The sequence below is a fragment of the Blastomyces gilchristii genome (genome assembly GCF_000003855.2).
Source record: "Blastomyces gilchristii SLH14081 genomic scaffold supercont1.2, whole genome shotgun sequence".
Lineage (NCBI taxonomy): Eukaryota > Fungi > Ascomycota > Eurotiomycetes > Onygenales > Ajellomycetaceae > Blastomyces > Blastomyces gilchristii.
The window spans coordinates 2,670,155-2,695,429 of record NW_003101681.1 but is presented as its reverse complement, the minus strand read 5'-3'; the positions used below and the strand labels follow the sequence as shown (position 1 = coordinate 2,695,429).

Genomic DNA, 25,275 nt, shown 5'->3' with positions numbered 1-25,275 from the left:
ATAAACAGTTCTGTTTTTCTGTCTTTCACACTTCTTTTCAATAGATCTGTAAGAGAGACAGTAATCTATGAATATGTATAGATGAATTGTCTGTAGAAATTTACAAATTCTAGAAACATCTGCATCTTACAGTATATCTGTGACACTGATCAGTTCTCAATGACAGAGATCTGACTTCTGTTTATTAAAATGCCATTTATTTCAATAATATAACTTAAGAAATCAATCTCCTGCATGTAGAATGAGCATTTTTCAGTGTTTATATAGAGTTGATACTGTCTTAAGTGACTCAATACTTCTTGAATATGAGTATCATATTCTTTCTCTGATTTTGAGAAGATTAAAATGTCATTCAGATATACTATATAGGAGACATTGACAAGGCTCTGCAGCATCTTATTTATATAGATCTGAAAGATGACTGAAGCATTATAAAGATTAAAAGATAAAACAAGATATTCAAAATTGCTGTACTTAGTATGAAAAGCTGTTTTTCAAATATCATCTTTATTAACTCTGATTCTATGATAGATATCTTATATATCAATCTTTGAGAACATCTTTGCTTTAGATAATTAATTGATCATCTTGTTAATTAACAGTAATAAATAGTAATTCTTAATCATCATCTTATTAAGATCTCTGTAGTCTATATATAGATGTAGTCTACTATTCTTCTTAAGTATAAAGAGTATAGACATCTCTGCTGAACTTTTTAATAAATATATTCAGTTCTTTAATTGCACTTCTTCAAGATATTTATGCAGAATATTCAACTTCTTTACAGACAAGTTATAAAGAGACCTGTACAGTGCTATTGCACTGTCTTCAAGATAAATCTTATATTATATCTTAATGTCAGAAAACTTCACTGCTTTTCTTTCTGAAAAGATATTCTTAAAATCTGTAAAGAGATATCATATATATTCATCTTCAATGACAGATACTGCTGCTAATCTTGTAGTAAGAGTGATAGCTTTTTCATCTATTTTCAAGTCTTAATCACCTGCTACATAGTATATTGACTCAATCTTTTTCTCAAGATTCTTTCAATAAAACTCTTCAGATTTCTCTATTACTGTCTCTTCATTAGTGAGGTGATACTGTCATGTCTGAGTGACTCAGTTAATGAGAGAATTGTTTTCTCTTAATTACAGAAGATCTAGAATAATGTTCTCATCTATGATATTGACTGTGTGAAGAAGTAGACTGCTCTTCTTGAAGGTTTCTTCTGAGTCTGTGATTACACACTTTACTTGAATTATGTTAAAACAGTGACATTTTATTTCATCTGTAAATTTCACATGATCTGATAGATCTATCTTCTTTCAATTCTTCATCAAAGAAAAGAAATAGAATATGAAGTTAATATTTACTCTAAAGTTAAGTAGGCATCTCACTGATATCTTCTCATTCAGAGTATACATTATAATTGTAACATGAACTCAGAGATATAAGAATTATTAATTCTTTTCTTTCTCTTCTTTATCTTCTGTGAATATATTTATCAGAAGAGAAGTTAACTTTAAGAAGATATCTTCTCAGTTTCTTCTCTTCTTCAGCTTCTTACAATCACTGATATAGTGATCATCAGCTTTGCAGTTGAAACAGAGATCTTTATTAAATCTTTTTTAACATTTCTTCACAGTGAGTGAAGAATCAGAACACTTGAAATTCTTCTTTACTTTCTTCACACTGAAGCTGTCATAGCATCATTTAGATTCTGTTATTAATTGCTTAGAAGAGGTCTTATTAATCTTTTTCTCAGAGAATTGATTATTCAAATAAATCTGAGAAGTCAGGTTAACAAGCTCAGTGTGATTGATTGATGAACTCTGATATTATAATATTATTGTCTGCACCTTGTGAGTCAGCTTTGTGAGATAAAGCTGTGTTTTTAATTAATTCAAATCATCAGTCAATTCCTCTCAATATTCTTTGAATCTTGTGTTGAAATTGAAAGAATTTTCATCATCTCATTGATATAATAAGTTAAATCACTGCACTGCTGTGAAGCTGTGATTACAGTAATCTTCAATTTGATTCAGTAGAAAGTTCTTGAATTCTTTCTAAGTCATAGCAGTATTGATACACTCAAGCTCTCTCTTCTTAATAGCTCAAGTAGTCACAGAGATGCCTTCAAGAAGATTGACAGTGTATATTACTTATATCTCATGAGTATTATACTGACTCAGGTTAAGGTGGAATTTTCATTCAAGAGTATGAGTAAAGCTGTGAAATTCAGACAAGGTGTTTTTCTTGTATCTCAGTGAATCTCTGATCTTAATCTCTCTATCTTCATAATAGATGTAGATGTGTAGAGGCTGTGACAGTGATAGAGCAGTTGAAGAGCTCATGTTAAAATGCACAGTGAGTTCAGAAATCTCAGATTCCTGTCAGAGTAGAGGTGTACACACTCTAGGAAATAATATAGTGTTTCCTTCAGAGAGTGAAATCAGATCAGTCTCAGTGCAGATGTATGAGACTATATCAGTCTGTTAGAGCTTGACTGATTCAAATGTATAATCAGATCAAGTAATTCAAATTGTAATATGATAGAACTGAAGTAATGACTAGTCAGTGACATCATATAGAAATAGTTGTTTAAGAAGCTGTATAAGTGAGCTTGACTATCTTGCTTGAATAGTGAGCTTGTAGGCTACAGAGTTATTGTGAGAATATCACAGATATGATACTTAGTATACTAAGAAGATTGTATGAGACATACAGTAACTCTTGTGTATATTTCTTTCATAGTAAAAGAAATGAATTGTTGACTTCTTTTATAAGAAGTCAGTATCTAGCTATTCTATATAGACAATAAGTGAATACCTTCTCTTATTTCATAAGTGAGAATAGCTGAAGTGATACCTCAGCAGTGCCTCACTACTAAGGAAAAGTAATCTGCTGACTTTGTATAGAAGTGAGGTTCTCATATTCATCAATTGAATCTTTCTATGATATATCCGAATGATGTTATAGAGCAGTTGAAAACCGGTTTGAATAAGATGAAATCATCCGCATGAAAGCAATGAGCTGTGTGAAACCGCAACAGAGTCTTGGCACGGCCGGAAGTGTGACAATCTGCTTGTTATATTATCTGTACACTATCTAATATATCTATTTCATACAAAAGATGGAGCTATTTATAGTAAAATATATGTGCAAGTCAAGAGAGCTAGCATAAGTGAGTATTAGATAAGTGTTGTAGTAAGCTGATAATAATGAGAAATATTGTAGTAATACAATGTTGATAATATTCAGTAGTATATAATCTCTTTTTTCTGACACACTCTCTTCAGTGAATGTAACAAGTAAATGAAAGTGTAAATGAAGCTGTAATAAAAAGAGTGTAGATGAATCTGTAATAAAAAGAGTATAGATAAATCTGTAGAGATTATATCAAGATAGATTATTTATTCTGCTTATGTCTTGATGATATCTGATATATTAACTAGGCCTAGCATCTTGACAAATTCTGTATATTTCTGGCATGATAGAGCCTTAGTGAGGCCATCTGCTGACATCTGAGTCATAGACACTCAATTAACTGTAATATCACTGAATTGAACATGTTCTTGAAGCCAGCTTTCATATATATCAACATGGCAGAGCTTTGTAATTATAGAGAGATCTTTCTTTGTAAGAATATTAACAGTTTAACAGTTATCACATTGAATACAGATCTTATGACCAGATTTAAATTGAATATGTTGAAAGAATCTATTTCATTAGATAGACTTCTTATCAGCTTATAAGATAGTAACAAGCTCAGCTTCTGTAATAGATGTAGTTATAATTATCTATCTATTTAATTTTCAATCAACAGTCTCACTGAATAGTTTGAAGATATATTCTTATATAGAGCAGTGATTTGAATTATCTGTAAAAGAGATATTACTGACAGCTTTGATAATATCAGATTTAAAATCAAGTTGTAGAGATCTGTCAATATTATCATCATATTAAATAATGAGATTCTTTGTATTATATAGATAAGATATTATTCTATTTATCTCTGATAAGTAGTATTCTGATGAATTCATTATAAATATAGCTAGTTTACTCACTGTATATATAATATCAGAGTGAGTTATTACTACTGTATAGATGCAGAAGCTGATACATTATTAATAATAATAGATTTTTATGAATATAACTGACTCATTAAAAGGCTCTAATAAAGTATCAGTTAGTGAGATATATGTCTTACAGACATGTATGAGATGATATGTATTAACTATCTTATCAATATAGGCATTCTGACATAGTCAGAGCTTCAAGTTGAGACAATCATATATTATTCACATGTTGAGAAATCATTTCAAATCTCTCATCTGTTAAATCTTATATGTGTTTTTAAGATCTTTAATTAGTTAATCTCTTTCTTTCAAATCTTCTTATTATGATAGAATGATAATATTATTCATATAGAAGAAGATAATTAATCAATTATTAGAGAAGAGACATCAATTCTCTGATATAGAGATGAAGTCTAATGTTCTTAATATTAAAGATAGTTCATTTAATCAGAGAAGAAGTGATCTGTATAATTTATATAGTACTTATAGAAGTTTTAGTATATAATTTATATACTTCAAATTTTACATTCTCTTTAACTTTCATTATTTATTAAATAGTTTCATATATACTAGCTCATCAATATCATTATTAATAAAGATATTAATTTCATCTAGCTGTTTCACATCTAAATTAAATACTGCTATTAAAGCTAATAAGATTCAGAGATCTCTGATAGCTAGTATATAAGCTTTTATAGTGAGATCTATGATTGATTGAAGATCTTTATATACACAGATACAAGCTTTGTATTTCAAAAGAAAATCTTTATCATTGAATTTATAGATGAATACTTATTATAGAGAAATAACTGAGATATCTCTCTGTGATCTGCTAGTAATTTCATATATATTCTGTAGAGATATACTATCTCATTTCTACTTAACAGCATTCTCAAATTCTTTATAATATAAGTGTTTTTTAACATCTGCTCAGTGATTTGATGAATCTGATAGTTGAGATCTATAAATTCTTGATATAGCTGTTTTATTGATAACTGTAAAAACAGTATTAAGAAATAACTTTTGAGACTTGTAGAAGTCTGAATGTAATTGAGAGAATATCTCATTGATTATTTATAATGAATTATTTTTAGCATTTGAAACTGTTATAAGATGAGCAGCTTTATATTTTCAGGTTCTGCAGTCATCAATAATATTTGCTTTATCAAAGTCAGCACTGATATCATGAGCTCTTAATACAATATTTCATGTTCAATTATCTATCACAGCTGAATAAGTATTAATATTAACATCAGAATCTGTTAACTCTGATGTTGAATCTGATATAGAAAGAATTGAAATATTAGAAAGAATTAAAATATTATAATATTTATTCTCATTATTCTTCTCCTCTATTTTTTCAGAGCTTTGAGCATTTTCTTCAGAGTGAAAAACATTAATATCTGCAGTGTCTATAATTTCTTTCAATTGATTAATAGAAGTCATTGATAATTCTCAAACTTTTATATATAGAAGCTTCATCTTCTTAGATACTTAATCTCTTAGTTGTCTTTCAATGTATAAGTCTTCTGAGTTGAATTTTCTTTTCTCATCAAACATTATATCTCTTACTCTTATCACTTATTCTAAGTGTGAAATTCAAATTTGATAGATGTTTATAGAATCATATTTAACTAGATATTTAATATATACTCAGAGATCTAGCTTCTGAGAGTAATTTCTATTAAGAACTTTATTCAGTATCTTTATATAGATGTGACATCTGTAGATTTGAAGATAAGCACAGAAGTAAGATTTAATTTATAGAAATTCTTTCAAAGCTTGTAGAGATAACTTTCAATCTAGAATTCTAGTAGAGATTCAATTCACTAGATAGATGATAGTAAGTGTGATCTCAGAAAAAAGTGATTATAATAGAAGAGATTCTATCTGTAGAGTTCTTATCTTTATTATTAATATTGCTTCTGCTCACTCTGCTGTATTATTTTACTCATGAATATACTCTGAAGAATACTTCATCTCTAGACCTTCATCATTCACTTAATTTATGAAATCATCTGCTTTCTTAATTACAGTATCATTGTTAATATGAATAATCTTTATAGTATAGTTGAATTAATGTTTAATTCAATTAATAGCTTATCTAAGAGCTTTTCAGATTTCTGATTTTCAGATAGCTGTTATAGCTAGACTGACCGTGTGACCGTGTCTGAGACCAGGATCAAACTTTACAGTTATCACATTGCCTAAAAGCATTACTTCTGATCATGGTTTGTATTCATTACATTGATTTCAAATCATGTTATTTCAAATATTAAAGATCTCAGATTCACTTTTCAAATAAAAATCTAGTCTCAGATAAAGAATATGTTTGAATTCTTAGTCACATTTTCATTCTGATCTCATTATTGAGAATGGCATTAAATGAGACTATAAAATCATTTCTCACTTACATAATATCATAACATAGTGCTCATTTATTGAAAATTCAACAGAGAGTGTTATCAAATATCATTACTTTTCTGAACACAGATTATAATTCATATAATTTTAATTATGAAAAAAACATAAAATATAAAAAAAAACAAAAAACAAAAAACAAAACAAACACAAGAAAAAATCACAATAAAAAAAAAAAAAAAGAAAAGAAAAAGAAAAAAATAAAAAATAAAAACAAAAAAAAATCAAGATCACAGAGTCACAGTATCTCTAAAATACTCACTTCTCAGAGTCTTCACAATGTTTATTATTAATTATGTATCTCTCACAGTGAGAGTAATATGACTGTGATGAGTTATTATCTTAACATCATCTAATAAATAATCAGTATATATCTGTATAAATGTGAATAATTAGAAAATATACACTTAAAAAGTGTGGCCAGGGTGAACTCTGCTATCACTTGAATAATATCAAGAACAGAATGCTGAAATCAATGATTTTCCTCATTGATTTCACAGACAAGATATGTGAAGATGATCTTGAAAAATATAAGATTCTCTGACTTCTGATAAAAATGAATCTCACAGAGAGACTCTATTTTCATGATATCAGAGACTGAGTATTATTAAAAAGTGTTACTTTCATACAATGCACATGCACTTACTGCAGCAATTCATTCTCTGTATATGTGACTAAGAGTTGCAGCTTTCTCACATTACACAGCTCTCTCTGAGATGCTGTTATCAGTTTGCAACTCACACAGTCTCTCAGTCCAGCATGCACTGCATATATACAGCCCTGTGTACTGAGGCTGTGTTGATCATTATAGCCTGATATGATACTTGCTTTTCACAAGCCATGTTTTGTTTGAGAGGGAGGAAGAGAAAGACACAACTGTTATTTTATTAAGAGAGAGATGAATAATTAGTATTATTGAATATAATTTAATTCATCTACATTTAAAATTTGATTAGTCTATACTCTTCAATTTGAGAGTTTCTATGAGTGTTTTAATAGTTTTCATACCAGCTTGAACTTAGTGATGAGTTGAAGAAGAAGAGAAAAGAGAGAAGAAAGAAATGAGAATAACTTATCTTTATAATATGAAAACAGAGAATCACTGTAATCATTCTTTCTAGTAATAAAGATCTGTTTTCTGCATGTATTTCTGATATAGATTATATGATAAATGTATACAAAGAATACTAATAGTGTATACATTGAATAAAGATAATATTGCTATGCAACACTGTAGTCATTTCTGTACATCTCTGAAAGCTGTTAATAGTTTCTTTGTCTCTTTATATTTGATAAGTCAATAATATATTTCAATACACTTCTCATTTCATCATTATTATCATCATTATTATTATTATTATCATCATTATCATCATCATCATTATTATCATTTTTATCATTATTATTACTATCATCATTATCATCATCATCATCATTATTATTATTATATTATTGTCTGTCTTCATCTCTCTCTCAACACTTATTAAAATCAATCATGTCATCTCTCTTCAAATATTCTGCAGTTCTGTGGACCACCAAGGCGCATGAGCGCTGTCACAGATTGAAGAAAGAGAAGAAGAAGATGTTCAAGCACAGAGAGACAGATTACAAGACATATTATAATGCCTTGAAGAGGCTTCATAAGAGAGTAGAATGATAATAATTTTAAGTAACACTTCTGATAGATTTAGACTGAACTAAGTATAGAAATAATGCAGATAGCACTGCCTGTGAGAGATTGAAAAAGAAGATAGTGAAGAGTCTCATGCAGCAGCAGTAAGATCAGAAGAAGTTCTGAGAATGATTTGAGATTAAAATGAAGAGAGAGAGAGAGAAGAAGAGTGTTACTGTAAATAAGCAGTAATAGAAGAAGATTGAGAAGATATTAAAGTAGAAGATAAAGAAGTCAAAACTGATAAGTTTTTTATTAAAAGATAATAATTTTTGATAATACTTCTATTCTCTAATTAATTAGTAGAAGCTGACAGAGAAGAGGATTGAGACCTTGTTCAGATCTCAAATGCACTTCATGATTCAGAATATTGAGAAGACAGCTCTGCTCTCTGAGCATGTCAATCTGCTTATCACTGAGATGGAACCTGAGACAGCAGATCAGAAAATGCGGGATTTTGAGATGCAGATTGACCTGGCTGAGAGAAAGTAATAAGAACCCTTCTCTGAGAAGACAGCAGAGAGAGATTTTGAGATGATTATCATCTCAGATAAGAAGAAGAAGAAGAAGAATAAGAATAAGAAATGAATTGTGAAGAATGATGAGAAGAATGAGAAAGAGAAGAAAGATAATAAGTAAAAAAAGTTTTTTTCTTTTTATATTAGTTAGTTATAAGTTCATAACTATTAGTTAATAATTGAAATTAATTTTGAGTTTTCAAAAATTATTGTACAAGTTGTAATCAATTATCAATGTCAGGAATAATATATATATATATATTCAACTATCATATCACTATAATATATAAGTATCAACATTTTTTCAATATTGATATTTATAATATTAATATATTTTTAATGATATTATCTGATAATGCAATTTAATAACACTCTCTTTTATAATATTAATATATTTCAAGAAATATGACAGAGATTAATCAAGATTGTTTATTTACTTTTATACATTGATGATATTCAATCTGAGTTAGTACTAAAATTATAACTAAGCTAAGAAAGAAGATTATTTTCTCTTATATTAATTCTTCTTACACACATCAGTGATCAATTATTGAAAATAAATTATTATCTTTCTCAAATTATTATCATATCTTCTGAATTCACTTCTTTCACTTCTTTTACTTCTATTGAAGATCTATAAACTCTTCAAGAAATCACTGTGAATTACAAAGTCTATATTGTTTATAATTCAACACAGAATACTCTCTTTCAATTATAATAAATGATCACTTCATTCTTCACATCTGATTTCAGGTCATGAAATTTATGAAAAACTCAATATAAATACTGAGATGAACTATGAAATAATTATCAACAGATTGTATTATAGATTACTGAAAAGTCATCTCTCTACTGCAATCACTGCAACTTTATTCAGAAATATTCATTATAAACTGATTATAACTCTGAAGAAATTTTCTGACATCTGAAGTCATCAGAATGCAGATAATAAAAGAAAAATAATCAGAAAATTACTACTGAGCTGATAAGTTACTCTATCAGATAATGATTTTTAATAACACTAACTTTCTAATTTGAAGAAAATTATGTGAAAATAATCACATATCAGTACTCTGATTTCATAACTCTCATCTGATAACTTTCATGAACAATTACTTTACATATGTATATCTCTGAATCTTTCTTTTCAATTAATTGAAAACTCTGAATTCTGAACACTTCTTCAAATACTTAATTCAAATCTTTATATTTTATATTAATTCTGTCTTCAGTTCAATCTCAAGACACACTACAAAGTCAATATACAACATCTAGAATCAGAGTTGAAGAATCATCAAAAAGTGTCTCTCACAGTGAATATATGAACTAGTATAAACAATCTTGTATTTATAAGAGTTATATGTTATTATATTAATAAGAACTGAACTTATTAAGAGATATTAATTGAATTTAAATCATTGATCAGTAGTCATACTGAGGATTATATAACAGAGATATTAATAACTGTGATTAAAAATGACTATTAAGATATTAGTTTCAGTCTTTTTACAATTACAACTGATAATACTGTGAATAACTACACTATAATGAACAGCTTGAAGCAAAAATTGACTTTGCATTTCTGAAATGATAAATAAGGTCATATTCCCTGCATTACTCATATGATTTAACTTGTGATATAAACACTGATAAAGAATCTTAACATTGAGATGAAGAATAATGAGATAACTGATTCTTGAAATGAGAATGAGATGAAAGTGATTACTCAAGTAACTTTTACATTCACTTTATAAAAGATAATGTTTTTTGATAACACTTTTTAATATTATTTTTTAATAACACTTTTTGATAATACTACTGTTAATTTTGAATAGATTGACTAATAATTTAAATATCACAGATTTAAAACATTGCTAATATAATTTGTATCTTCTCTAAACAATAATAATAATTTCATGATATTCAATAAATAAATAAATCAGTCACATCACTGAATATGATACAGAATATTAGAACACAGTGAAGTTCAATATATAAGATAACTATTCAGACTCTTTGATTATATCAGATGATTGATTATTGAGTGTAACACTCTGATTAGAAAAAGATTCAGATATTGAAACTTTCTGATATGAAATGAACTCAGTTGAAATATGTGATTGATTTACTGTTTCAGTTTTATAAGATAACAAAGACAGTCTCAATTACTCATATATCAATACTGCAGTCAGTCTGATAAGTATATAACAGTTTATTTACTCATCTTGAGAAGCAGTTAAATCACTTAAAAAGAAATTCAGTCTGAGATAATACTATAGTGCAGGCTATTATTACTGTAAGAAATAAACTGGTATATTATTACAGCAAAACTGAACAATCTTTTACAGAGTACTATGCTATAGCAGCTCTACTAGATCTCTTCTGTTGAGTTAATATCTACACTTCTCAAGATTGAACAGAGAAGAAATGAGACTCATATATTAAATTAGTCTGAGACTACTATAATATCAACTATCAGAGATTTGAATGAGCAGATGTTTGAGATGTGAAGACAGTGAAATACAATTTTCTAGTAAGTAATAATCTTTGATAACACTTCATATCTTATAGAACTATAATACTAACTTTGAAACAGAACTTGTATACATTGATTACAACTGAAAATCAGGTAAAACTATATACTTATAAAACTGAATTTAACTGCTATCTTCAAGATGATCTGATGAATTTACACATCAAATCAATTCTAGAGTTATAAAAAATTGTTGAGAGTATATATTCAACTGTTGCACTGATAATGTGTGATATTCTAGCAATTTCATTGACAGAGATGAAAATGAAGTGAAAGTTCAACTCAAGTTGAGATATTTATCACTATTATCAGAGACAATTATAAGAAGAAATAATCAAGAAACTCATGATTGTAAAATATGAAATTATCAGATAGTTTAATACCTCTGATCACAGTATATCAGAGAAGTGTAGTTTTCATAAGAAAGTGAAGAATAAACTTGTATAAGAATGTATTTAGTTATTTCATGAGTATTATCAATAATTGTTATCAAATTCTGATTATATAAGCAATCACTGAATGAACTGAATAAGACTGATTTTAATCTTCAGTCTCAGTCTTATTCTGATTTTGAAAGAATGATCATCTTTCACAGTTTATTCTGAGAAATTACTCTCATTTCACTGTTCTTGAATTAAATCTGATCATTTTTCATGCTATTTCTCTCAGAAATGATTCATTTTCAGATTTTTTTAAGACTTGGTCCTGGTGAGACTCACGTCAAGAAATGTATGAGATCAGACTAAATGAGATCAAATGTGAAATTCATGATCTCATCAGCCAGTCTAGTTATAGCTATATGAAAATGTAGATAATTACACATGAAATGTATAAGATAACACTCATCATTATAGCACTGTATAGAGTCATGTGTGATATTTATATATAGATATTTAAATGATATTTAAGATCTAATATAAAAATATCTAGATATTTGATTTTTTGCATTAGATAGATAGCAGAGTTTGCAAAGCTCAGTGATAAGCTCATCTACAGTATCTTCTAGATTAATGATTTAAACATCAGTTGTATTATTTATAAGCTTTTAAATAATAATTTTTAATAAATGTTCTAATCTCTTATATTATGTTGACTGAGTAGCTATAGAGATCTTAGGTTTTTAAGAAGGTTTTATATATATTGACAGATTAGAAAAATGATTTATTGAAGTATATATTAACAGATTAGAAGAAGAATTTGTAGAAGTTGAAGAATTTAAAGATATTATTTTTTCAGATATAGTAATATTAGATGTGTGTGATGTAATAGCTGCATTAGCTTTAGTAGTGAATTTTTCTGAGATAGTTGAGAAAACAGCTGTTTCACTATTATATTCTGTAACTAGCAATTTCTTAAATACTTTAACACATGCAAAGATTATATTATCTGCACATTTTCACAATCTGAAGTCTTTTTCATTATAATAGATGCCTTCTATATGAAAACATGGTTTTCATGTGATGATATTTATATGAAAATTCAGTATGTAAGCTGTATTGATAAGATTGACATTGAACTGCTTTTCTACTTCATTTATTATAATAGTTCTAACAGTTTTATAATCTTTAACTTTAATACTAAAATTGTCTGTATAGACTTCTGCATTCTTATTCACAGATGTAAAGAATAGGAAATATATTCAATTATTGTATATATACTGTTTCATATCAGTATCAAAGATTCAGAAGTTTCAGAGATAGAAGTGAGAATGTAAAGAGTTTATTAATATTTTTCAGATTTACTGATTAATAGATTGATGATTGATAGATTGATAATCTGATTACTTTAAAATCATTTCTTCTAAAACTGCTTCATTGATATCTACTATATCTGTATTTATTAATAAATCTCTTGATAATGCATGATTAATACATCTCTTCAATTCTTGATTTTTAAGAGCTTGATTGATCTGAGTTCTCTTCTTCTTATTTTCCTTTCATTCAGATAACTTTCTTGATAAATTAAGATAGTAGCACTGAGTGTATTAATGACAGACTCTGCAGATACAGTTTTTAAATGTCACTGATAATAATTACTGAGATCTTTCATTAAGAGTAGCAAAGTTCATAAATTTATCTTCTTTAAGAATACTCATTTCTCTATACTATTTCTTGAAGTTCTTAACTAACTCTATCAAAGATATAATATCTTTATCATATCAGACATTCTTAACTCATACTTGTATATAATCTGTATCAATAGCTAGATTTATATTTAAGAAATCTTTCTTCAAGTTGAACTGTTCAGCTATATTCATCTCTTTGATATTATCTTTAATAAGAGATTAGTTATTTAATCACTTCTCTATATCTCTGTTTTTCAGTGTTTTGCAGAGATTATAATATCAGGTTCTCACATTATCTTAATAGTCTGTAGTTGTGAAAGAGAGACAATCTCTTAATAATTGAATAATGTTCTTTATATCATCATTCTCACTGTATACATGTTATAGCTCTGTGACATTCACTGTTTTTCATATAACATCTCATATCTTTATCATACCTTCATTCAATTTTTTATATTTCATATATTTAATTTTTCATGCAGTGACTTTGATATTATATACTATCTTAGTCTCTGCAGTGACTTCTTCTGAACACTCAGGTTTCAGAGATTCTTCTAGTTCAGAGAAGATATCAGATTTATTAAGATTGATAAAGTCTGATATCTTCTTATTCTTTACATATTCTAGTATATACTTGTATCAAAGTTTTCAATCTTCAGAAATGCTAAGATGTACAGTTGCATTAGACATTGTCTTATCTGTTATATCAGTTATATTGAATGAATTGAGAAATCAGTTCAAGTATTTATGAATATGATCAGAAATCAGAATGTATAACAGTTAAGTATATTGAAATATATATAAGTGAGAATTTATCATCTCAGTTTAAATGATAGTTATCAGTTTGAATGAGAATTGAGATTGATATATAATATAACAGTTGAGTATTTCAGACTGTATATAAATGAGAAACAATTATCTCAGTTTGAATGATTGTTGTCAAATTCAAATGAGAATTGAAATCAGTGATGTATCATGCTTCTCTTCAGATACTGCTTACTGAGAATCAGGTATGACAGTTAAGTAGATCAGACTATATATGAATGAGAATCAATTGTCTCAGTTTGAATAATTATTGTCAAATTCAAATAAGGATTGAGATTAATATATCATACTTCTCTTCAGATGCTGCTTATCAGGCTCATAACTGTCAGATTAAGTGTCATGAATGAATATGTTGAAGACATATGAATCTTATTTATATTAAGATCTGCTTATTATATTATCTGTACACTATCTAATATATCTATTTCATACAAAAGATGGAGCTATTTATAGTAAAATATATGTGTGAGCCAAGAGAGCTAGCATAAGCGAGTATTAGACAAGTGTTGTAGTAAGCTGATGATGATGAGAAATATTGTAGTAATACGATGTTGGTGGCGTTCAGTAGTGTATAACCTCTTTTTCCTGACACTACCGTTAGCCATTCTACAAGCTGCAAATTACATCAATGAAACTGACGTGTCCTTTTCGACGAACTCTCCATTCTTCAGAATCAAGAGGCAGACATGGTCGAACTATTGAGTCAAGACTTCGAGGATGACTGGAGATACGCAGAAATCAAGAATCCAGTGGCTGCCACTTGTGGTACCAGATGCTACAACCATGCACATGCTTGCAAAATCTACACTTATACAAAGAAATGCTGTCGCTGGTGTTCACCTTTTTTGAAATCTAGATAGAGGTATTAGGTCACAATCACCCTCAGTCCATTGATTCTTTTAATGAGCTCAGGAGGATGCTAGAATCTTATAAAAAATATTCTTCTCACCGTTTTACACCATCGACATAATCCCCCACCCTCAGGTTATACTGATATGCACTATGTTAGGCTTGGTTCACACTTCTACGGTGGTGCTAGTCGAGAAGACATTGAGTTTTTCAAAGCTTTGTTTTCATTAGACGCAAGTCGACATGATATCGTTGATGCCTTCAATGTACTCGAGGGGTATTGGCAATCCGTCCTGGATCTTCCCACCTCTCTTCCCACCGCCGGTGGAGCACCAAAGGCAACTCGTGCTGACATAACGATGCCTTAAATGCACTTGATGGACCACCGCAAGCTCTCAAACATCCTCGCGCTATACCTCTTAATAAGTCCGTTTCTCCTTGCTGTTGCACTAGAGGATTTCACCCCTCATGTTGGCCAAAGCCAGGATGACAATGCGCTCAAAGTTGAAGATATGGATGAGATAGAAGGCGATGATATTTCTACGTGGGAAAGCTTAACAATTGCCTTAAAGAGCTTGATCTTGGAGGGAAAAAATGCACCTCAAAATTATGCGGGTTGAGCCTGTACGATAGTGGGAAAAACGGGGAAAATGTGTATATGAGAGATAATGTTTTTATGTATGATACAAGACACCAAAGGAACGAAGGAAGTAGCAATGTCTTTTTATGTATATTTTTTCGGGACTTACCAGCCCCCTCCCAAATTCCTTTATTTTATAGCTTTTCTTCTCCCCTTATCGTTAAGCTTTTGGGTTCTTTTCGTTTCTTTTATTTTGCTTTTTTAGCCTCAAGCACCATTATATCGACGCCATTTTGCTCCCGGAAAGAATTTAACCAATTGAGCAGGGGACAGATTCCTTCTTTCCCACCATTGCCTGCGACCCCGCATCTACTAAACCTTGCTGCCCCCTTATTTATTCCCTCTCCCTTATTCGATAATTCAGTTACTCGTCATCATAACCTTTCGGGATCTGTCTTGGGCCGGGAGGAACTAAAAAATGACCGGAAGGGGGAAGGGAAGGAGTATAGTTAGCCATTTGTTTCACAGCAGCAGGCTACATAATTCAAGACACCTTGCCTTGAAGCAAAAGGGAGGCTGGACCAGCTGGTTTTCCAACCGTGGATAGAGACAAGAAACGATAATGTAGAGGGAAGAAGGGAGAAGAAGGCAAAAGCAGAAGCAATTGAAATCACACAACACCATATAGAAACGAAACAAGAAGATAAAAAGAAAAAGTGGTTCGTAGCAAACGTACTTGGATAAGTCAGCGGAATCGGGGCGGGGTCCACGTCGCCAAAATACCGTCGGATCGGCGGGAGGGACACGAGTGCCACAGGGCCTAGCGAGCCGATGATGACGCTGAAGAAGATAGCTGGTTTCTCATGCGCTGCCCATCGCATGTATCGGAAGGGTGTGGACCAGAACTGCGGTGCGGACATTGCGGATGATGAGGGTTGGAGGGCCAATGGCCGACGATGCCCGGGGGAGGTTCAATTGGGCGGTTGTTGAGAAGTTTTACGCAGTAGTCGCGCAATGCGGTGGGGTAGCAGCGCGACTGTAAGAGAGGTTAGATTGAGCGCAGGAGGTTATGCTGGTGATTGTATGTACTGGTAATGCTGGTTGTGGTGGTGTGTGGCGGTGGTGACGGTGACGGTGAACGGTCATGATGATGGGCTTCGGAGATGTTGGTTGCTGCAAAGCTTTTGGATCACACACGCTTGCCGGTCTTGGCGTTCCTGGGACCAACACGTTGCCTGTTCCGCCGACATCTACGACGGGAAAAGACTTACAACATTTCCACGAGGAATTGAGCAGTCCTCCGGCTTTGCATTTCAGGCCATATTTACGCCCCAGCTACGTCCACCGCTAATCTCCCCGTTTTCTTTTTGTCCGCCTCCCCGCGCGGACGGGCCCCTATATCAACAATGCGGTGGCTTCTTTCTCTGCTTCTCGTTGGGCTCTGGGGAGCTGTTGTCCATGCGCTCAGCAGCGATGGCAACCGACTGCTAGCCATTCTAGGCAATGTCACAGACAAGGACTTGTTCTCGACATTCTGGAAGGATCTAGAAGGTGAGATATATATAATTGCAAAAAAATAGGACAAAACAATCGGTTCTATTTGAACTACACCAGCTCACCAATATATATATATAGGTCGGGGATACTCTATATCATTTCAATCACCCAAAGATGAGGGCCTTTCACTATTTAAGCATGGAGAGAGAGCATATGACCACATTGTTCTTCTCCCTCCAAGCAAGGCAAAAGGTCAGTGAGGTTGTGTTGCTGTTGTGGTTGCGCATGAGGATGTTAGATGAGGCGGATACTAAATACAGCGATTGCAAATACAGGACTCGGGCCTGCATTATCGCCCAAAGCGCTGGTCAATTTTATGAACAGCGAAGGAAACATTCTCCTCGCCCTCGCAGGCGGTTCAGCGATTTCCAGCACAATCAGCTCCCTCCTGCTAGAGCTAGATATAAACCTCTCTTCTGACCGCAACGCGCTCGTTGTCGACCACTTCAACTACGACACCCTCTCTTCTCCTGAACAACATGACGTTCTTCTTCTCCCCCGGCCTAAAGCACTCCGCCCAGACCTTAAATCATACTTCTCCGGCGAAGGAGTGGTCGCCTTCCCCAAATCTGCGGGCCAGTCATTGGGAGCTGCCAGGCCGTTACTTGCTCCAATACTTCGAGCTCCTGAGACGGCATATAGCTATGACGCGAAGGAGCAGGAACAGACGGTCGAAGACTCGTTCGCGTTTGGGTCGCAGATTTCATTGGTCTCAGCAATGCAGGCAAGGAATTCGGCCCGGTTAACGGTCATAGGGTCCGTGGAGAGTCTTAAAGACAAGTGGTTCTCGGCCACCGTTAAGGGCCCGAAGGCTGGGGAACAGGCACAGACGGTGAACAGGGAGTTTGCAAAGCAAGTTAGCGCTTGGACGTTTAAGGAGACTGGTGTGGTTAAAGTGGACAAAGTGCAACACTACTTGAGTGCAGATGCGGTTGCGGAATCTGCTCCGTCGAATGAATCCGGAGAACTGAACCCTTCGATATACCGGATAAAGAACGAGGTGGTACGTTTTGGGAAATATCATCTAATCCTTTATATTGTGATATTAGCTAATATCGATACTTTGCTAGACATTTAACATCGAGCTCTCCGAGTACGACTACGACCACTATATCCCCTTCGAAATCCCCGAAGAAGACGCCATTCAACTCGAATTTACCATGCTATCGCCCTTCCACCGCCTCACTCTCAAACCCGTGGCCAAGACCGCAAATAGCACCGTGTACAGCACCTCATTCACCTTGCCCGATCAACATGGTATATTCTCGTTCCGCGTCAACTACAAACGGCCTTTCCTCACCAACGTCGATGTAAAGGAGCAGGTCACTGTTCGGCATTTCGCTCATGACGAGTGGCCCCGTAGCTGGAAAATCACAGGCGGCTGGGTCTGGATTGCGGGGTTGTGGTCTGTTATTGGTGGTTTTCTAGCTTTCGTCGCAGTATGGTTGTATTCCGCCCCCCCAGAAACGGAGGCAAACTGGTCTAAGAAAGTCCAATGATTGCGCATGTTGTGTCTGTGTGTATCTGATATGCATTAATTTGGCATTTGTATTTCAATGTCTATCAAGTTTTCTTTTCTTTTCTTTTTTTTCCTTCGCATTTGGGGCTCTTCTATATTTCTTTTTTATCTTGATGCGGGCTCAAGGACGCAGAGGCCCGAAAATGACGAGGAAAGGTTCAGTTTATGTTCCTATAATGTATTTTAACACTTGTGGTTTATACCTGTCTGTTTTGGCTGTTCCGTTTCATATTTTTTTATACTTTTAGATCCACATAAAAAGAGAAAGAGATGAATTGGTGTCGGGAATGTTAGCAGTCATACCAGTATCTCTATTATAATCAAGCTAGGGAGTTCCTGGTGAAGAAACGATTTTTGGTTTTGGTAACTCATCGCAATGGTCTATAATTATACACTCAATCAAAGGCGCGCTATTTATGTGAGGCGTATCCGTCCGTATGTACTGTACATCATAGCTGGCTTGGTGGGCTCAAAATAGCTGCACAATCATCCCAAAAGAAAAAAAATTCCAAAACGCCAATGCCCCAAAAATGATATGTATCCCGAAGACAACAACGCCGCCTATGGCCCTATGCTTAAGACGATCGATCGTGCCACTCTCATCTCTCATCGTAAAAATATATCATACACTTCCCAGCAGCGCTCTCCTCTTACCATCCCTGCCCTGTCATCGTCCGCTTACCTCCTCCTCCTCCCCCGCCTAGCAAAACCGGCCAAAAGTTACCTCACTCCCCTAACCCCGCAACACTTATAATCCTCTCGTCTTTTCCGGATCCATCTGGACCTCGTCGCCACTGATCTCCTTGACACTTTGGAAGGCGGGTTTGCCGCCATACAGCTGTCCGACAGGCTTCGACTTGTTGATAACTTCGCCAGTTGCGGGGTCGACTTCGCTGCCCAGGGCTATAGGCTGGTTGCCGCGGAACCGTTTGCGCATGTCTACCATCCCTCGTCTGTGTGTGTTTGAGAAATGGAAATTGTTAGCTAGGGAGTATTCGCTTTGTTGATGAGGTGGTCTGTCATGAAGCAAAAAGGACAAAAATGAAGAGGAGAGGTTGGAATTGAAAGATGTGGAATAGGAGAAAGCTAAAACGCACTTGCAATCACTAAGGCCTTTGCGCAGTTGCTGGCATTTCACGGGCAGGGTATCGAGGTAGGGGGGTTGGAGGCACTCTTGCGGTGTTTTGCCTTGGACCATTATACAATCGGATTGCTGCAAGCATTGCGCCAGTGCGAGGCCTACATTAACAGCAGACGTTTTAGTTAGCGATTAGTTAATAGGAGAGAGAGAGATAAGGGAAACTTGGCTCATCCATAGGGATATGAATGTCAAAGGCGGAGCGGAGCGGAGCGCAGGAGGAGCATGGGAATTTGACGCATACGGATATCTTTGCAAGAGCTAGGCATAGTGAATTTATCTCTGTTTCTTCACCAAGGGGCTTATGGCTGAACAGCATATATCTATATTGGTGGGAATCAATCCAAATGCCGTTTTAACAGGCTATATATATTCTTAAAAGATATTGCAGGCGACTCCAGGAAACAGCACGGCGGTTGGGTTCAAGTCTTCATTCTTCTGCGTGGATGATTCCCGCGGTTGAAGGGAGCTAGGCGCTAAATTATAAACAGTCTAGTTGCAAAACTTTATCTGGGTGACATAAGCAACCGGTAGACTTTCCCTTTTTGGGCTTCGGCGCAGTGTTTTTATGACGTCGCGAAGCCATTTGATTTAATAATATCACATCCAACGCAGAACATCATTCCTTCTTGCTCCCCTTTTTACCTATGTTGCTGTAATTTTATACTCTAGGTGTTTGGCCGTGTCGCTGAAAGAGTTTGAAATATGGCTCGTGTTCCATTCATTGGAAGGCTGTTCTGGTGAGTTAGATCGCCTTTGCTAACCGCTTGTCACAGTACCCCTGAAATGTAATTAACGGCGTCTTGGTTGTCCTCAGGAACGAGTATCTAGCCCTATTCAGCTCGCTCGTATTAATATTCATCGAAGGCCTATTACATATCATAACATTCTGTCTTCGTAAGTATCAACGTTATCTTCTACTCCGGAACAATAACTCTGACCTTTTTAACACAGCTCAGCCGATCATACAATTTTGCTATCAGCAGTCTAAGGTCATATTCAAGGTTTTGGCTTCGCCACAAGGGCGCCGAGTACGAGCGCTGCAAACATCAACCTCAGGAAAGATTGCGCGTGCTTCAGACTTTCTAGAACTGTGCTCGCTCTGGGGCTATGAAGCGGAAGAGCATGTAGTGCAAACGGGCGATGGCTATCTTCTTGGTTTGCACAGACTGCCGCGGAAGAAAGGCGAAAGCTTCTCGAAAGCTAACGCTTACGACGGCACCCGTCAGAAGCCAGTAGTTTATCTGCACCATGGTTTGCTCATGAATAGTGAAGTATGGGTCTGTTTGACAGACGAAAAGCGTTGCCTCCCATTCCAGCTCGTCGATAAAGGATATGATGTATGGTTTGGAAACAATAGAGGGAACAAGTACTCAAAGAAGTCAGGAACCCACGCTCCATCATCAATAGCCTTCTGGGATTTCTCCATGGACGAATTCGCCTTCTACGACATCCCCGACAGTATCGAATACATACTGTCTGTCACTTCACAGAAGGCATTATCCTATATAGGATTCTCCCAAGGGACCGCACAAGCATTCGCTACACTCTCTATCCACCCTACACTCAACCAAAAAATCAACTTATTCATAGCACTAGCCCCGGCAATGTCTCCAGCTGGACTTGCCAATGGAGTTGTCGACGCTCTCATGAAAGCGTCTCCGAACGTTCTCTTCTTAGCATTCGGGCGTCGAAGCATCCTCAGTTCCACACCCATGTGGCAAACAATCCTCTACCCACCTATTTTTGTCCGCATCATCGACATATCCCTCTCATTCCTGTTCAACTGGAGCGGCGTCAACATCAGCAGCGATCAGAAACTTGCGGCATATCCGCATCTCTACTCATTCACAAGCACCAAGTCCGTCGTACATTGGTTCCAGATTATCCGCAACAAGAGCTTTCAGATGTACGATGACGATGCAGGACCCTCTGTCAGCATTAATAAAAGCAACCGCTACTACAAGCCCGCAAAATTCCCCACAAAGAATATCAAAACGCCAATCGTCCTCGTTTATGGGGGTCGTGATAGTCTAGTGGATATCGATGTGATGCTCGAGGAACTCCCGAGCCATACACAAGCAATATCGATTTCCCACTATGAGCACCTGGACTTCCTCTGGGCGAGGGACGTTGCTGATCAGGCATTTCCGCACATCTTGGATGCGCTGTGGTCACATGGCTTAAATCACACGGGCTGGCCGGCTGAGAAGCCAGACTATCTCATGAAGGAAAATAACCCTGATTCTCTCCACCACGATCAAGATGAGAACGAAATCCCGGTCGAGAATTCTCTGCCCCAGTTTGCGCTGACCGAGGCCAAGATTCCGCTATCGGAACAGCCCTTGCACGCGCGATCTTCAGGCCTACCCTCTTATTCTGACGATGAACGGGTCAAACTGGCTAATGGGAATCGAGAAGATGAGAGCTGACAAGCCTTTGCTGCTTTTCTACTGTAATGATATTATTTTAAGTGACCGTCGTCCGCCCATGTCAAGAAGGGAAGGTGTTTTATTCATACCTTTCTTTACATTCTTATTTTCCCCCGTCTGTTTCCTTTTTGGCACGGATATACATAGATCTGTACAGATGGAACGGGAGTTTGCAATGGTTTTTTCACGCAGTTCAGCCATACGCAATGAGGAGTATCAATACAGGTGCGCTTCTCATTGTTGTACAGTACAGTACATACATACATACATACATACATACATACATACATACATGCACATTACAAAACTTAATTCTACTAACTAATTACCATACAACCCCCGTTGCAATGCGAATGAAGTTAGAATCAAGATGTTCTCTGCGGCCTCGCTCCAGGACATAGGTCAGATTGTGATCAGTGCTCCGTTAAGTGTACAGCATGACGACAGTCCTCCCTATCGGGATAGGGGGGAGGTTATTCCTTGTTTTCCAGGTTCCTCACAAAGACAGGGTTACCAAGCAGGGTCGTCTTCATTCAGCACTGCACAGGTACAGCGAAGGCAAGATGTGGTATTGATATCTCATCACGGACTCCGGATCGTAGTATTTATTTTTGAAAAGAACCGGAACGACGGATGGATACTACCTCTCCTCCCTACAATCTGAGCTTCAGTAGACCATGACGGGCAGGAGGCGGCAATGCCAGCGCTATCTGAGAACCGTGAGTTGGAAATGGGCCGGACGACGGGATGATCTGCGACCCGCTCGACTGCGGCGGCGGACGCACGCCTATCAAGAAGGACGTCCCCGGCTGCCCCGCCTACACCGGCACCCTGACGCGCGCGACGTCCGCATCATTCCCTCTCCTACTAGCCGTCTACCACAGAGAGCCCCAGCGACCCTACGTCGGCCACAGAGACGGGGATGGGGACGGAGGCGATGGTGACTGGCAGCAATCCTCCGGCGCCCACCACCACGGGGATGGGGACGGAAACGGGTACTGGTGGTACTGCTCCGGGCATCACGCAGCCGCCGGCTCCCTGGACGGGCGATGAGCACGAATGCAAGTGGCTCGGGTTCATCGAGGGCGCCATCTGAAACTCCGAATGCGGGTGCTTTCCTGGAGGGTTCGTTGATGGCCGGGGCTGGGGCTGCGATTGGGGCTCTGCTTTGGATGTAAGCAGCGATTGTGTGGGTGTTGCATTATTGGGGGGGAGGGGGGGGGGCAATTTATAATAGTCGGTCAAGTCGCTCGTATTTAGAGATTTTTGGAGCATAAATTCCATGATGGGCTTCTTCTCCTGGATCATTTCTCCAATTTCCCATTCGCTAGAAAAACTTCCAATCGAGTTTGTTCCTGGAGTCATCCTTTGTTATTGAGTTGACATATCTTGCCTTGCTGTAACTCCAATCAACGAGCTGCACCATAAATGTGTTTGATTGTTTAAATAACCGCATCAAGAATTTTGATGATGAAATCAAACTGAAGGAAATGCTGCAATGATGCAGTGGAACCATTCAACAACATACCCTTTTCAGTTCAACTAGTTATTTATTCAAATGCAGCCTTACTTATATCAACATTAGCACTCTCAGAATGAGATTCTTTCCTACACTTCCCAGCAAGGTGTGGGGGCATGTTCTCTCATCCTCCACCCAACACCCTTTTGTTATGCTTTACACATATTGAGAAGTCCGAAGGCATCTGGAAATTATCCACGTCCATATATCTCTCAGTATCCACGAATCTTCGGCAAAGGCAGCCGCTAGCAAAGCAGATACATTTTTTACGCTCTGAATATCAGCAGCATAACTGTGGTTCTACACTTCTAAGTACAATCATTTTGACTTCTGCTAATCTTGATGTTCAGATTCCAATGAAAAACCCTCTTTGATGTTGATGTATCTGCACTTTTGGCCGTCAACCCCTTGTCAAAAAGAAGCCATTGCTTCTGGGATCCAGTGCCAGCCATACAGAGTTACTGGTATCTTGTCCATCGGGACAGAGTGAAAGTATATCTCCATTGCTCTACTCTGTACCAATCCTGCAGATGTGCCACATCCAAAAAGCTGTTTGTCGATTGGCCCCCATCCATCGCATCGTAAACCCGAAAATTCGATCCAATACGTCAGGCAAGGATTCCTGCGTCAGAGCTGGACTGCCATTCCAGCTCTGTGGAATATGATCCCATCCACCGCCTGAAAAGAGATGACAGATGCTCCAGTGTGTCTTTTTACAAAAGAAGAGTAAGATCTTCGAGAGGAGGGAAATGAAAATATCACAGGGTGCTCGCTTGGAAATAGGCTGAGGCTACATCAAGACGAAGGAGTGCTCGTGGTAGAACGGGATAGCTGCGAAACAGCGGTGATCTGCTGTCGTAAGCTTGGAGGCGTGGGTAGTAGGAGGATGAAGGAGAAAAGAGACAATGAGTTCTAGTTATTTTAAAAAAAATCATAGAATACCTATAATAACTACAAAGAGGGGAAAGCAGCTTTCCTAGATAAGCTTGCTCAATGACCATGAAAGAAAGACGAGTTCATCTGTAAAAAACAGCTTGGTGAGCTAGAAAAATATATATGTATACTGTGTATATAACCGAGATATTTGAGAAGAATTCAGCCATGAAAGAAGAATAGAGAGGCAATAGGGGAAACTCTAACAGTTTAAATACTTTTTTCAGCCACTTCGCGTCCAAGCCCGCGTCAACATGACACCTGATTTTTTGCTACCATCGAGAGTTCTTGATGATTAGCGTCGGAGCTGAAGTTTCAACTTATCCTTTAAGCATATATTTCGTACGATAAGTTCCTTGCCGTTCAAGAATGTCCCAAAATACCTAAATAATCCTAATCACTCTGTACAGGGCCAACACACAAAGTCCAACTTTCATAAATAATGGGAGACCTCAATGGCGCCCAACGGAGCCCCCTCCAACTAAGCAGAGAGAGCATGCGGCTGTTGCAAAACGCCCGAGGAGAACCATGCGCTGCTTCCCGCTGTCCAGTGGTCTAAATAACTACTGCAGCCCGCGAGCACCACAACCGAGCACCGCAACGGCCACAAGACCGCCTTTGCAGCAAAAATC

General features: G+C 35.8%; 7 protein-coding genes across 7 annotated transcripts; 5 read left to right on the top strand and 2 right to left on the bottom strand.

Moving 5' to 3' along the window:
* Positions 1-15,111: 15,111 nt before the first annotated feature.
* BDBG_01205 (uncharacterized protein) lies at positions 15,112-15,333 on the top strand (the record flags this gene model as incomplete). Its single annotated transcript, XM_031720234.1, has 1 exon — positions 15,112-15,333. One exon carries the CDS (start codon positions 15,112-15,114, stop codon positions 15,331-15,333), a length of 222 nt encoding a protein of 73 aa, XP_031576324.1.
* Positions 15,334-15,342: 9 nt separating this feature from the next.
* On the top strand, positions 15,343-15,585 carry BDBG_16319 (uncharacterized protein; the record flags this gene model as incomplete). The annotated part of the gene is made up of 1 exon (XM_031724298.1): positions 15,343-15,585. One exon carries the CDS (start codon positions 15,343-15,345, stop codon positions 15,583-15,585), a length of 243 nt encoding a protein of 80 aa, XP_031576323.1.
* Positions 15,463-16,800, bottom strand: BDBG_01204 (NADH dehydrogenase). Its single transcript, XM_002628250.2, has 2 exons — positions 16,282-16,800; positions 15,463-16,016 (listed from the first exon to the last, which is right to left on the bottom strand). Exons 1-2 carry the CDS (start codon positions 16,463-16,465, stop codon positions 15,970-15,972), a joined length of 231 nt encoding a protein of 76 aa, XP_002628296.1. The 5' UTR covers positions 16,466-16,800; the 3' UTR covers positions 15,463-15,969.
* On the top strand, positions 16,513-19,113 carry BDBG_01203 (oligosaccharyl transferase complex subunit OST4). The gene is made up of 4 exons (XM_002628249.2): positions 16,513-17,096; positions 17,181-17,294; positions 17,378-18,105; positions 18,173-19,113. Exons 1-4 carry the CDS (start codon positions 16,952-16,954, stop codon positions 18,599-18,601), a joined length of 1,416 nt encoding a protein of 471 aa, XP_002628295.1. The 5' UTR covers positions 16,513-16,951; the 3' UTR covers positions 18,602-19,113.
* On the bottom strand, positions 18,850-20,267 carry BDBG_01202 (cytochrome c oxidase assembly protein). Its single transcript, XM_002628248.2, has 3 exons — positions 20,004-20,267; positions 19,719-19,860; positions 18,850-19,574 (listed from the first exon to the last, which is right to left on the bottom strand). The coding sequence occupies exons 1-3, from the start codon at positions 20,026-20,028 to the stop codon at positions 19,370-19,372; spliced, it is 372 nt and encodes a 123-aa protein (XP_002628294.1). The 5' UTR covers positions 20,029-20,267; the 3' UTR covers positions 18,850-19,369.
* Positions 20,268-20,371: 104 nt separating this feature from the next.
* BDBG_01201 (lysosomal acid lipase/cholesteryl ester hydrolase) lies at positions 20,372-22,472 on the top strand. The gene is made up of 3 exons (XM_002628247.2): positions 20,372-20,499; positions 20,577-20,656; positions 20,714-22,472. The coding sequence occupies exons 1-3, from the start codon at positions 20,465-20,467 to the stop codon at positions 22,189-22,191; spliced, it is 1,593 nt and encodes a 530-aa protein (XP_002628293.1). The 5' UTR covers positions 20,372-20,464; the 3' UTR covers positions 22,192-22,472.
* Positions 22,473-22,938: 466 nt separating this feature from the next.
* On the top strand, positions 22,939-23,244 carry BDBG_01200 (uncharacterized protein; the record flags this gene model as incomplete). The annotated part of the gene is made up of 1 exon (XM_002628246.1): positions 22,939-23,244. The coding sequence occupies one exon, from the start codon at positions 22,939-22,941 to the stop codon at positions 23,242-23,244; it is 306 nt and encodes a 101-aa protein (XP_002628292.1).
* Positions 23,245-25,275: the final 2,031 nt, after the last annotated feature.

Excerpts from the sequence above, each read along its gene's own strand:
- BDBG_01204 (XM_002628250.2), bottom strand. The coding sequence starts at position 16,465 with ATGTCCGCACCGCAGTTCTGGTCCACACCCTTCCGATACATGCGATGG. Across the intron at positions 16,017-16,281 it reads GATTCCGCTGACTTATCCAA|TTCCTCCCGGCCCAAGACAG; the intron begins GTACGTTTGCTA and ends GTCATTTTTTAG.
- BDBG_01203 (XM_002628249.2), top strand. The coding sequence starts at position 16,952 with ATGCGGTGGCTTCTTTCTCTGCTTCTCGTTGGGCTCTGGGGAGCTGTT. Across the intron at positions 17,097-17,180 it reads ATTCTGGAAGGATCTAGAAG|GTCGGGGATACTCTATATCA; the intron begins GTGAGATATATA and ends ATATATATATAG. Across the intron at positions 17,295-17,377 it reads CCCTCCAAGCAAGGCAAAAG|GACTCGGGCCTGCATTATCG; the intron begins GTCAGTGAGGTT and ends TTGCAAATACAG.
- BDBG_01202 (XM_002628248.2), bottom strand. The coding sequence starts at position 20,028 with ATGCCTAGCTCTTGCAAAGATATCC. Across the intron at positions 19,861-20,003 it reads TAGCTCTTGCAAAGATATCC|GCCTCGCACTGGCGCAATGC; the intron begins GTATGCGTCAAA and ends CTGTTAATGTAG. Across the intron at positions 19,575-19,718 it reads AAAGGCCTTAGTGATTGCAA|ACGAGGGATGGTAGACATGC; the intron begins GTGCGTTTTAGC and ends AAACACACACAG.
- BDBG_01201 (XM_002628247.2), top strand. The coding sequence starts at position 20,465 with ATGGCTCGTGTTCCATTCATTGGAAGGCTGTTCTG. Across the intron at positions 20,500-20,576 it reads TTCATTGGAAGGCTGTTCTG|GAACGAGTATCTAGCCCTAT; the intron begins GTGAGTTAGATC and ends GGTTGTCCTCAG. Across the intron at positions 20,657-20,713 it reads TATCATAACATTCTGTCTTC|CTCAGCCGATCATACAATTT; the intron begins GTAAGTATCAAC and ends TTTTTAACACAG.